The sequence below is a fragment of the Pyrus communis genome, chromosome 17, assembly GCF_041283825.1.
Source record: "Pyrus communis isolate YQ-2024b chromosome 17, ASM4128382v1, whole genome shotgun sequence".
Lineage (NCBI taxonomy): Eukaryota > Viridiplantae > Streptophyta > Magnoliopsida > Rosales > Rosaceae > Pyrus > Pyrus communis.
The window spans coordinates 2876298-2888289 of record NC_142581.1 but is presented as its reverse complement, the minus strand read 5'-3'; the positions used below and the strand labels follow the sequence as shown (position 1 = coordinate 2888289).

Below are 11992 nucleotides of genomic sequence, written 5' to 3'. Positions count from 1 at the left end.
TTAAATCCAACGGCTAAAATAATTTTAAAAAATTATTTAACTTAAAATTCAACCAAAAACTCTATAAATATCTATGTATTTGTTCAAACATCCACACAAAACTCACTTTTCTCCTACAATTCTTCCAATTTTTCTTTCTACCATTTCTTCTCATTTCCAAATTTTTCAAGATGGCAAAAGAGCATGTTAGAGGTCATAATTGGACCTTTGATGAAGATATTGCTTTATGTTTGGCATGAATATTTGTTAGCAAAGATGGTGCTGTCGGCACAAATCAAAATAGAAAGGTTTTGTAGGGTAAAATCATTGATAAGTTCCATGAAAACTCCAACGCTGGTCGAAGGGAATTTGGTGGTGTTTATGATCGGTAGAAGATTATCAACAAAGCATGCACTTTGTGGAAGGGAAGCTTGGAGAGAGCCACGGTTGACATGCCTAGTGGAAGGGGCGCCTCAGAAATTGTGAGTTTCTTTGTTGATATTTTAGTTGTCATGTACATAATAGTATTTTACAACTAATTGTTTTTATGTATTTGTTGCATAGGGTGACAAAGCAATAGCAATTTACAAGACAAGAACTACACCAAAAAATCAAGCTTTTAAGTTGCATCATGCTTGGAACATTCTCAAGTATTGTCTGAGGTGGGGAACCGATGCGAATCAACAATGTGGAAGATTATTTTATAGTGAAGCCCCACCCCCAAATGAGGTCAATGAAGGTGTGAATTTTGCTGACAATGAAGGTGTCGAACAAATGACCCCAACTTCTTCTTTTGCAAGGCCCCTGGGTTAAAGGAAGTAAAGAGAAAAGGGAAGTCCCAAGATTCGATACGTGCACAATTTGCTAGCGAAATGGTAAGAATGAATGAAAACCATATCTCTCGGTAGGAAGAATCAGCCCAAATGCGTTTAGCCATGAAGGAACAAGGGGATAGGGGGCAAGAAAGGTTCGAAATTAATTTGATGATGGAGGACCTCGACAAATACACTCCAGAGAGGAAAAAATACTTACGTGGTAAGCAAAATGACATTTTACAAAGGAATGCCACAAGGAGTATATTTCAAGACGATGATTCATTTCAAGACTATCACCCAAGTCCATCACCAACTCAAGATGGTGGATATCATTATTAAGTTTATGAGTTTTCAATTGTATTAAGTTTATGTGGTTTATTAAATGTCGTTTGTATTAAATTTATGTGGTTTATCATGATTTTCATGTATTGATTCAGTGATTTTTCAAAATTTATGGGAAGTTAAATATTTTTAGATTAAAATGTTCATATAATTAATTTAGGATAGTCTACATAAATTTTTTTTTTAAGTTAATTTAAAAAAAAAATAGCCATAATTCATTCTTTGATAATCTCGGGCTAAAATTTTATGTCAGAAGAGTTGAAGCAGAAAAACTGTTTCTGGGCTAAAATTTAAATTTTCTGGGCTAAATATTTTTAGGTTTTAGATTACCATTGGAGATGGTCTAATAAAAAAAATAAAGGTTAAAGGTATGCCCACGTATGGGAGAGTGAACAAGGCATTAATATTTTCTTAGTTCGCTAAACATTATCGTTTTCCAATTAAACAGTGTTCGAAGAGATTTATGGAGAATCCTTGAATCCTAACAAATAAGGAAATTGCAACAATCTGAATTCCATAGTGGGTTTTTGTATACAGGGTTGCTGGTTCTTCCACTGAAGCGAGTTAGCCAGTGAAGAACAGAAGGGGAATGCAGACTGTGAAGAAGTGTGTTCTCAGTGTCTTACACTCGTAGTTGTACATTTTGTCATGAACTGCAAACGGAGTGATAATTAAGTTGACTTCCACAAATTAAGACTATCCAAAGCGACGTGTAATGACTGAAATGGTTCAAATATTTGCATAGATATGATCTTTTACACAGCCAATTCATGCAGCACAATGGATTGCTAGGCCTCTCGAAACTGTTTTCGTCAGTGGGAAGATGTTAAAGAGTTCAGTGATCGTACTGCAAAATGACCTTGGTTTTGGAAGATCCATACCTCGATTCATATCTTATTTGGAGGATCCAAAACTGTCATAAATCGATCCTCATACCTTAATGGATCCAAAACTTCAAAATCATCATTCATCTGGCAAAAAGAACTTTTTTTTTCCTCTATAGACAACGTCTCAGAGTTTTAGCTAAAATAGGAAGTTAGACAGATTGTATAATCAATGATGGTAAGGGTTTGATTATTGAATATGAATTTATTGATAAATTCTAGTCTTACTGTTAATTTTATCATGTAGTTGATAGTAATTATCCCACGGGATAGAAAGGACAATTCACGTTTAAAATTTAAGTTGGATCTATAGTCAGATTAAATGGTTCTATCCTAACAGAAAACTAGATCATTCCCCGCCAATCGGATCATAAAAATCTCCGACGGCGGCATAAAAGGATAAGCCTACGCTCCTCCAACGGCAATCAAACGCCACGCTCCACTTCTTCTTCGCTGGAGCCTCTCACAGTGCTACTGCAACTCGCATCAAGATTCAAGAACTGGTACGTAAACTGCAATAATTATCAAATTCATGAGCTTTTCTATCTGGGTTTTTCAGTTCATTAATTTTCCGAATTATCATTACAAGAATCATCTCGGCAATCAATCAGAGCAAAGTTTATCACTTTTCCCACTAATCATTCTTTGAGTTGCTTTGATTCTGTAATGCAAGTTGACATTGGTTCCTTAGGAATTGACTTTCTGTGATGGTCCGGAGGATTACCCTCTTTCTTTATTTCTTCCAGAATTATAATCAGTAATTATGCTTATTACTGCTGCATTACTTGATGATGCATTTACATAGTAACTTTTGCACTGCCACGTGAATTAGTAACATCACACGGTGATGGCATTGACGGATTTAAGTTTTTAACTTTAATTTTTGAGTAATCAAGTTCTCACTGTAAAACTCATGGATTTCACTAGATGTTAGAAGCATTCAATTTTTTTCTTGTTCTTCCTATAAAATTATGTTAGTTATGTAGGGACCACTTAAGGGTATAGATACTCATCACATGGCATATGGATTGAAACATGACAATGCCTTCTATCTGTTTCTGAAAATTTTCTTATCCACTTTGTTTGTTCCTCCATTGAGGAATTCTATGCAAAGAAAGCTGAAACCTTGCTGTGAAATGCTGTTGCGAGTCCAAGTTAAATGACCGAAATGATTTTTTGATGTTCATTTCAAAAACAGCTGATACAACTTGGACTTGCAACAGCATTTCAACTTGAACGAAAACCAGCTTTTTCGTTGTATGAGCTGGTTTTCGTTATCCTCTCATTTTCCTAGGTTCTCTCAGTCCAGTTTTTTCTTCTAGTGATTTTTCGGGAAAATGTACCCGGGTGGATACACTGCTGAAGTTACAAGCTTGTCCTCTAAAGCTACAGAGGAGGATGTTTATGATTTTTTCAGTCACTGCGGTGCAGTTGAGCATGTTGAAATCATCAGGTAGAATTCATCTTTCCCTGCTTCTAATTATTGAGAATGATCCGATATTTTGTACTGAATCTGGAAAATGGTTGTCTAGTCATGTTTTATGTGTGGGGTTTGTTCACTGCAAACTCGTTGAATCAGTCAGAAGCTGGTTGTTTTCGGAAATTGGTTAAAAGGAACAATGACTTATGTGAAGCCTCTTCAATTTCCTTACGTAGTACTTAGTTGTTAAAGAAATTGAAGTCGGCAGCATAAAAGGTTTAATTTTGATTTCCACGAGTATTTAGAAGTCATCACTGCAGCCAACGAGGGTTGGTTGAGAAATCTTCAAAAGTGAGAAGGCAAGGTTCAAAAGATCGAATTTGAGAAGTCATGTTTGCACGAGTTCTAGTTTCCACAATCCTCAGTTAATTAAGTCCTCTGAATTTCCTTAATGAATGTGTATCTGATTAATGCTTTTGTTGTTGGAAACAGATCTGGTGAATATGCCTGTACCGCATATGTGACATTCAAAGATGCTTTTGCTCTGCAAACTGCTCTACTGCTCAGTGTAAGTTGGTGGTCACTCTACCCTGCAAATGCTTCTCGAATGAAAAAGTTCGTTATTCAGTTGATAAATGCAATCACTATCATAGATTCATAAGCTCTAGATGTCCATAAAAAGTAGGGTAGAACTTGCACTTGCATGACGTTTGGTTGTGCACTTTTACTCTAACAAAAACGATTACGTGTTCATATGGATAAATTTTTAGTGTTAAAATGCCTCAGATATTTGATATTGGTTGTCCACTGATTTGTCCATCCGTCCCAACTTCAGGGAGCTAGGATTGTAGATCAATGTGTATGCATAACAAGGTGGGGAAGCTATACTGATGAATCCGATGCTTGGAACAGTCCTTACAACCCCGAAGGCAATACTAGCTTAACGGTAAGTGTAAATTAACTGCTTTGTTGTTTTGGTTGAAGATTTATCACAGTACAAGCTTAGCATAACAAATTTTTCATGTGCTTCTGAAAAATTGTTAGACTGTTTAAAATTCTATTCAAACTTCATTATTTCTCAAATTTGTACGACATTATCAGACTTATCACACGAGTGAGTTCATCTCTACTCCTGGAGAAGCAGTAACTGTTGTCAAAACAATGGCAGCCAAGGGATATGTTTTGGGGAAAGGCGCATTAACCAAGGCCAAAGCTTTCGATGAGTCCCATCAACTCTCAGCAACTGCAGCAGCCAAGGTTTGCGAGCTCAGCAACAGAGTCGGTCTCACTGAAAAAATTTACGCAGGCATGGAAGTTGTTAAAACCGTGGACGAGAAGTTCCATGTTTCAGATATCACCAAATCAACTGCAACCGTTACTGGAACGGCAGCTGTGGTGGCTGCTACGTATGCTGGGCAAGCAGCTGTGGCAGCAGGAAGCGCTGTGTTCAACAGCAGCTACTTTGCCAAAGGAGCTCTTTGGTTTTCAGATGTATTGACTCGTGCAAGCAAAGCTGCAGCCGATTTGGGTACTCATGGTGGTAAATAAGGTCCAACATTTGTCTATATTGTTTTGTGTCTACCAATTTCTCTGCAAATAAATCATCTTTTGTTACATGCCAACCTAGGTTGGAAATTGTTGGTGTTGGTGTTTAAAGTCGCAGTATACCACATTCAAGAGCTGGTGCTTAAAGTGATAAATGATTAGTTTGGAAGTGCTTTTAAAATGACTGAAAACGCTCTTGATGAGAGTACTTTTGAAAACAAGCCTTAGTAAAAATACAAGTGAATCATGAAAAAACACTTGAAGAGATTCCCGCAAGAAGCACATAACTGGTGCTTCTTGCAGAAAGCACTTCAAGTGCTTTTGGAACCCAATAACACTCACCATGGTAAACATGTGTTTAGTATCCCGGGCTCATGTCCGCTTTCTTTCTTCTTCTCTCTCCTCACCTAATCAGTTAAACAGAGATAGAGAGATAAAATATGAAGTCATGACATGCAAGTGTTTCTCCGCCTAATTGGTCTGAAGTAATTTAGTCAAAACACTGATGCAAACAATGACCCATTCAATATGCTCCATCAACACGTTTGACCCGATTATTTGAAACCTACCATTCTTGGAAGGCAAGCAATCAGCAAGCACCCTGGAAGATCAGCAAGTGGGACTTCACTCCAAGTAACAACCAGAATTAATGTTAAATATTTCAAATATCATTAACTTCATCACGGTTGTTGTTGTTAGTTTTCATCATTTAAGGTTTAAGCTTCACAACTCCCTCTGCCTCCCCATCAACTACTTCCTAATTTTTTTATGATGTTCTTCATCTGCCAACCAAACATTGTACACTTATTTATACACTTATTCAGCATCGCAGCAGCTACTCCTGCTCAAGTCTTTACTTTCAAACGACCCCGTAACGTTCTTCCAACTTTTAAATCATGTTTTTTTTTTGAGCCACCATCTACGGAGCAGTTGTAGGTTGCGGCTACCCTGTGCGGCAAGTTCTAGAAACGGGTGGGGCTGGATGGGTCCAGATGCAAGTTGCTTCTGAGAAAATTATGTTATATTTATTTTAAGACGCATTTCACAAAAGCATAAATGTATTTTAATCTCACCTTACTAGTCTCATTCGATGTGAGAGTTGCCCTAATTAAATGTTGCCTAACCCACGAGAATCATGCTTTATAAGATTGACTAATCAATTGGTTTTGGATCAAGAGATCTCAGCTTTATGGCCATTGCAGATTATGAATGTTCACTGACTTTGCTCCTCCTACGCTTTGTTTGGTTTATGGTTTGTTTAAGACTCCCATCATTCAAAGCATATTATTATACAACTAGAAAGCCTGGAACTTGTTTCCCTTTTCACTTTCCAGGGAATCAGCCGGGCATAGGGTAAACGCGCCTGACATTTGGCAATTTCTTAAATGAACTGTTAATCGAACGCAAAACGATATGAAAATAGCAGGTTTCGGATCAATTTGTTAAAGAGTCAGATCGTTATCAAGTCACTTGTTGAGAACTCGTTAACGAGTCGGATCATTAACTCTCTCTTTTTCAAAGTTGTACTAAGTGGCAACCCAAATGCAAATTTTCGATAATGTCGTTACCCTTTTAAATTAATGGGACTGTTTTATTAAATGAAATAATGTTTTCGACAAGAAACAGTTGTTCATTACACTCTTTTCTTCCTATCCCTTTCTTTTTGGTCACCACATTAATGTGCCCTCTATTTCTTAACAACCCAAATTGATATAATTTGATTGGATGCAAAGCGTAGCCAATTGTTATATCCGATGTTAGAGCTTTTTTCCGTCTTACTCACCATGTTAACTGCTACAACGATATTTCAATAGGACTGACCATTTATGAAGGTTCTCGCACTCTGTAAAACTAACTTAGAATCGATGAGACTGAAATACAGAGATTTTCATGCTTTCGTGAGAAATATTTACAAATAATATGGTCAGATGGCCATAACCAAAATTTTTAAGATCTCCGAAAGGAGAGAAGCCAATGTCACGAACAAAGTTTTACAACATTCATCATCCGATAAGTACACAAACAATAAAAATACATGATGCATATTAAACTTAAGATGATATATTCTCGAGTATAAGTAAGAGTCTTTGCCTCAAAACCCTAACATGGCTATGATTGCCCAAACTATGAGAGATGAGAATAGGAAATGAGAGATGGTAAAAATTTTGGCACTCAATATTCATTAATTTGTATTGTGTTAGTGTCCCTTAGTGGCACCATGTCATGATATTGTATTCTGCCTGCATGGCCAGTATAATTTCTATATAAAAACTAGTCTGCGGCTTCGTTCATTCGCTTCAGGTGACTCCAAGTTTTTTTATACACTTTGAGGGACACACCCACACATTTGCTTTGACAACAAAGCTAAGATAAAGGGGGCATTTGTTTATTTTGCAGAACCTAACTTTTCAGAAACTTTTATTTAAATATACGGAAATACTAGAAAGACTCGGTCAAAAAGCTTTCATTATTTCCCATGACGTCTTGAATATTGTTTAACATTTTATATGTAATGAGTTATAATTTTATACCAAAAATTACAATTTGACACAAATGTAAGTTGCAAATTATTATTTAAATAAATCAAAACAAATGTAAAAGTAATTGAGTATGTTTCAAATTGGTGAGAAGTCGAAAGACGGTGGATTGACTAGGGCACTAAACTTCTGTTGTTTCGCCGACATTGACCCTTGATGGTTTCATCCACCTAATGTGCTTGGCATGAAGATGAAGCATCAAAGATGTTGGATGACCCTTTCCATCTCTAAGATGGTTGAAGCCAACTGCTATACAAATACAATACACCATAAAATAATAGTGTATGAATAATTTATTCAATCAAATGACTAATATACTACGATTTCACGCTTAATTATAATAATATTTTTCTTGTATAATATATAGGAGTCGATAGTTGTACAATCGGTGATAAAATAGATTTATCATTAATGACAATTTTGGTGTCAATTTTAAGTCAAGTGTTTTGTAACCAGAAAAAGAAAATTCAAAATATCATGATGAAGAAGGAAATAAACTTGTGTGGACGCATCCGATTATGTTTTTAACCAAGGATTTCTGACAACAGTATGAGGCTCTATATTTTAATCTCATCTGAACTTACACTAATTTCATTCAGTGTGAGAGTTGTCTTAATCAGGTTTAGTACCAAAGTTTACAGAAGTGAAACGAGAACAAATAGCTGACAATCTACAATGCATGAATAAGGAAACAAAAATACAACACGACACGGGTATACGAGAGATACCACCGTGTCCATTCATCATGGCTGACAATATTATGCATTTCAAATGTGGCCTTCAGATTCTTGCAAAGCTTCATATAGTATTACAATGCAAGGCTTTCTCATATAGGTTGAGGGAACCTGTATCTGCTTGAAAGATTATTCCACTGTTTCCTATTGCAGTTTTTTTTTCGTTTTCTCATCACATGTACCAAAACTCTTTACTGTACAACAAACAACTCACCAACCAAAAAACCCAAAAGAGAAGAAGAAAACAAGCACAAAAATGGTTAAAACTATTCAGTACCTGAATTTAGGACTAATAGCAACATATGGGGCAGCGTATTAGGCCATTTTCGTTACAATCCGGGCAGCGTTGGAACCCCGATTCACCCTCCTCCGCCTCCTCCTCCTCTTCTTCGTCGTCGCGATCAATGTCTTCGTAATATATTTTACAGCTCCCTGAACATGTTTCGCAAGGCACAAACCTTATATCCCCACAAGCATCACAAACTCCACCACCATCTCCGCCGCCACAACCGCCTTCCAAATTTTCACAAGAATCGAGCAACTTTTCGAGCTTCCCGTCTTCGTGCAATTGCCGAATCTCATCAGCTCCGCCAACGTACTTATTCCCAACAAACACTCTGGGCAACGGAGCCTCATTGTACCTGTCCTTGAGAAGCTCCCTCAGCTCCTCCTTGAACACCGAATGCATCGACACGTCCCGCTCGTCCACCCGGACCCCTATGCCCTTCAGTATCACCCGCACGTGGCAACAATCCTCGTACGTCTTCCGTACCCCTCGGAGGCTCGCGAAGTACAATACCACTCTGTCCCTGCCCTTCTTGTCCTGGGCCTCCAATACGTCGTTGCAGGCCCAAGCCGGCTCCTTGCTGACTACCAAATGCGCTAAATCGAAAGGATCTTCCTCGGATTTGATCTCCGATAATGATTTCCGGAACGCGGAGATCACATCCGGATCAAAATCTGCAATCAAAGAATTGGATTTCACCTGATCATTGTCATCCGACATTTGAATCCACATTGGCTGCGGCTTAGGGGGAGAGTTCCCATTTTCTTGGAATCTCGATTTCTGGCGGTCGGAAGGGGAAATCGGCCTCGGACACGGGTCCCGAACAACGTCGAAAGAAAAGCTCCGAAGGTGATGGGCTGGCGACCTGAGAGGGCTCATGTCCTCGAGGCCTTCCATCAACTCCCATATATTGATCGTCTCCGGCTCGCCCGGCGGCGTCCTGGTCGGAGTTTTTGGCACAACTTTTGGGATTTTCGCTTCGATCATATTCGACCACGTCTTGGCTTCGATTAGTCCCACTGAGAATTCCTTGTTCCCGTGCTCGATCATGTTCTCGTTGGTATCATCGCATCCGTTAGCAATTACTCTGTTTTCAGGGCGATTGAGAGAACCTAAAGTGGAGGAGGTGAGGGCGACGACATGGTAGCTGTCACCTTTGGTCTGCGGCGGGTGGTGGACATGCATTGAGTAGCTTCGGGAAATCGGAGAAATGGCGCTTTCGCAGTGCCGGCACCGCTTTTCCTTCGAGGTTGCGCAACCCATCGGACCCCAAAACTGCCAAAACTCGATCCGATACGAACGAGATTCAATCAAAAATCAAAAGGGTGTTTTTCTAAACAATCGGAAATGGAATTCATCAGGAGAAAATGGGAAATTGTGGGATTATGAAGAGGGTTAGAAAACCATTCTTCTCCTTTCTTCTTTGTGAATATATTTGCGTGACGAGAGATGCAGACACACGTGAGAAACTCGCATTAATGGCGGAGAGACTCGAAACTGTGGATTTTCTCGGAAGAGACCTGGAGGAGAAAAACGACGAAGGAGTGGATTTTCTCGGAGGGTCCTAGTTCTGGAATTTGCAGTCCTTGAGGGAGAGGACAAACGGAATGAGATTCCAGAAGGGAAAGGGAACAAAAAGTTGGGAGGAGGAAATGGAATGAACGGAATGGAAAAGTCAGAGAAGGAGGGCGAAGACCTTGGTGATTTAAATTCCCACCTCCGATTCCCACACGCCGTCTCTCGAAAATAAAAAAATCGAAAACTGCGATGGAGTGGAAGCAAGAACCCAACATTCCCCAAAAGAATGTGTCAATATATATATATATATATAGTGCATTGACTTGTTAACAAATTAGAATTTTTACTAGAAAAGTCCTCGTAGTTTGCTTGAATTTTCACCTACGTTATGCTAATGAAATAGTTTATTGCTTATAATGAAATGTAAGTGTTGCATGTGGTCAATATCTTAGTAAAAAACTTATGACTCATGTGTTTTGGGTTCGAAATTTCTCTCTCTGCTAAATAAGTGTAATAACTTCGAATCCTCGTAATTTATTTGAATTTTTACTTTCAGTCATGATTTTTTCTCACATCTTCGTCCCGTGTGTTTTCACTTTAGCATTGATTATCAACTTAGTTGCTTTTTCTTCTCATTATTGTGCACATTTTCTCATTTAAAAAATCCAATTTAAAAGAAATTTTGCCTCATAACAATGCTAAATTAATGAAATTATAGCAATAGCCACTCAATTTTAATTTAATTAGAGTAATAGTCTCTCATTTAAAAATTCATGATCATTGATCCCTTAACTCATCAAAATAAGCATCTATAGTCATTTTTGTTAACTCCGTTAGAACTTCCATCAAAATGAGTCACATACCACACATGTGAGGCTAAATCAAGGGAAAAATATGGAAAACCAAATGAAAAAAATTGTAGCAATGATATCTCAATTTTAACTCAATTGAAGAAATAGTTCCTCAAGTTTAACCCAATTGGGGCAATGGTCCCTTAACTTTAACTTATTTGTGGCATAGTCCTTCTAGCATGAGTTATTTTGACGGAATTATGATGAAGTGACGAAAAGGAACATAGCTGCACGTTTTGATGAGTTAAGGGACTAATAGTCATAAATTTTTAGTTGAGTGACCATTGCTCCAATTTAGTTAAAGTTAAAGGGTCATTGCTACAATTTTCTCTTTCTAATAAGTTATGTGAAGTATTAATACAATTTGTTTCTTTTATTTGACTAAACTAATGAAAAAGTAGTTGAACTTTCTTTATTACTTAAAAAATAATACAATAATTTTGTTTGAAGGATAATGTTATTCACACATATTTTTATTCATTAATTTTTTTTCAATTTATTCAATTCTACGATTAGAAATTGAGAAGGATGTAAAATTTAAAAATAGGTGCGTAGATAGCACCAACTTAAAAAAATAATTTACCAATTTCTAAATTCTAGTACACACTCCAAATGTATCGATTTAGATTAAGTCAATATCATCCTGAAATGCGACTATAAAAAAAACACAGCACAGGGGGCCCACAATTCCTCAACCTGCGCTTAGATCATTCAAGTCAAGCAGCGGATGGTGCTGCCTCGTCCGACTTCAGTCCTGTGGAGCCATTCGAGCAACAAATCCCGCAATTTGATAAATTTATTTATATTTTGTATTGTTCGAGTTGATTCTGATTGTGTTTAGCTTCGTGTTGACATGAACTCAACCTGTAATTGCCCTATGATTTTTTAAGGTGGGTTTGGAAGTTCATTTAAAATGATTAAATTTTTTTTTAGAGAAAATGTTTTTTGTACTTTCAAAAGCATTCGAAGTGCTTTTTGCATTTTTACAAATTGTTATAACGGAAGTGACATGCTGGGGAAACATTTTTCAAGTACTTTTTCAATATTCATTTTTATTTTTAAATCATTTTAAAAACATTTA

At 37.4% G+C, this 11992-nt stretch overlaps 2 protein-coding genes across 4 annotated transcripts; one reads left to right on the top strand and one right to left on the bottom strand.

Annotated features, from left to right (window-relative positions):
- The first annotated feature begins 1655 nt into the window (after positions 1-1655).
- On the top strand, positions 1656-5054 carry LOC137708408 (binding partner of ACD11 1). 2 transcript variants are annotated; one of them, XM_068447477.2, is made up of 5 exons: positions 1656-2523; positions 3343-3473; positions 3933-4008; positions 4276-4386; positions 4542-5054. In XM_068447477.2, exons 2-5 carry the CDS (start codon positions 3358-3360, stop codon positions 4986-4988), a joined length of 750 nt encoding a protein of 249 aa, XP_068303578.2. In that variant the 5' UTR covers positions 1656-2523; positions 3343-3357; the 3' UTR covers positions 4989-5054. The 2 variants fall into 2 exon arrangements, with proteins under 2 accessions (XP_068303578.2, XP_068303577.2); XM_068447476.2 differs by lacking the exon at positions 1656-2523 and having other exon boundaries at positions 2543-3473.
- A 2376-nt stretch (positions 5055-7430) lies between these two features.
- LOC137708879 (uncharacterized protein At5g39865-like) lies at positions 7431-10320 on the bottom strand. 2 transcript variants are annotated; one of them, XM_088689526.1, is made up of 2 exons: positions 8534-10320; positions 7431-7771 (listed from the first exon to the last, which is right to left on the bottom strand). In XM_088689526.1, the coding sequence occupies exon 1, from the start codon at positions 9803-9805 to the stop codon at positions 8546-8548; it is 1260 nt and encodes a 419-aa protein (XP_088545652.1). In that variant the 5' UTR covers positions 9806-10320; the 3' UTR covers positions 7431-7771; positions 8534-8545. The 2 variants fall into 2 exon arrangements, with proteins under 2 accessions (XP_088545652.1, XP_088545651.1); XM_088689525.1 differs by having other exon boundaries at positions 7431-7768.
- Positions 10321-11992: the final 1672 nt, after the last annotated feature.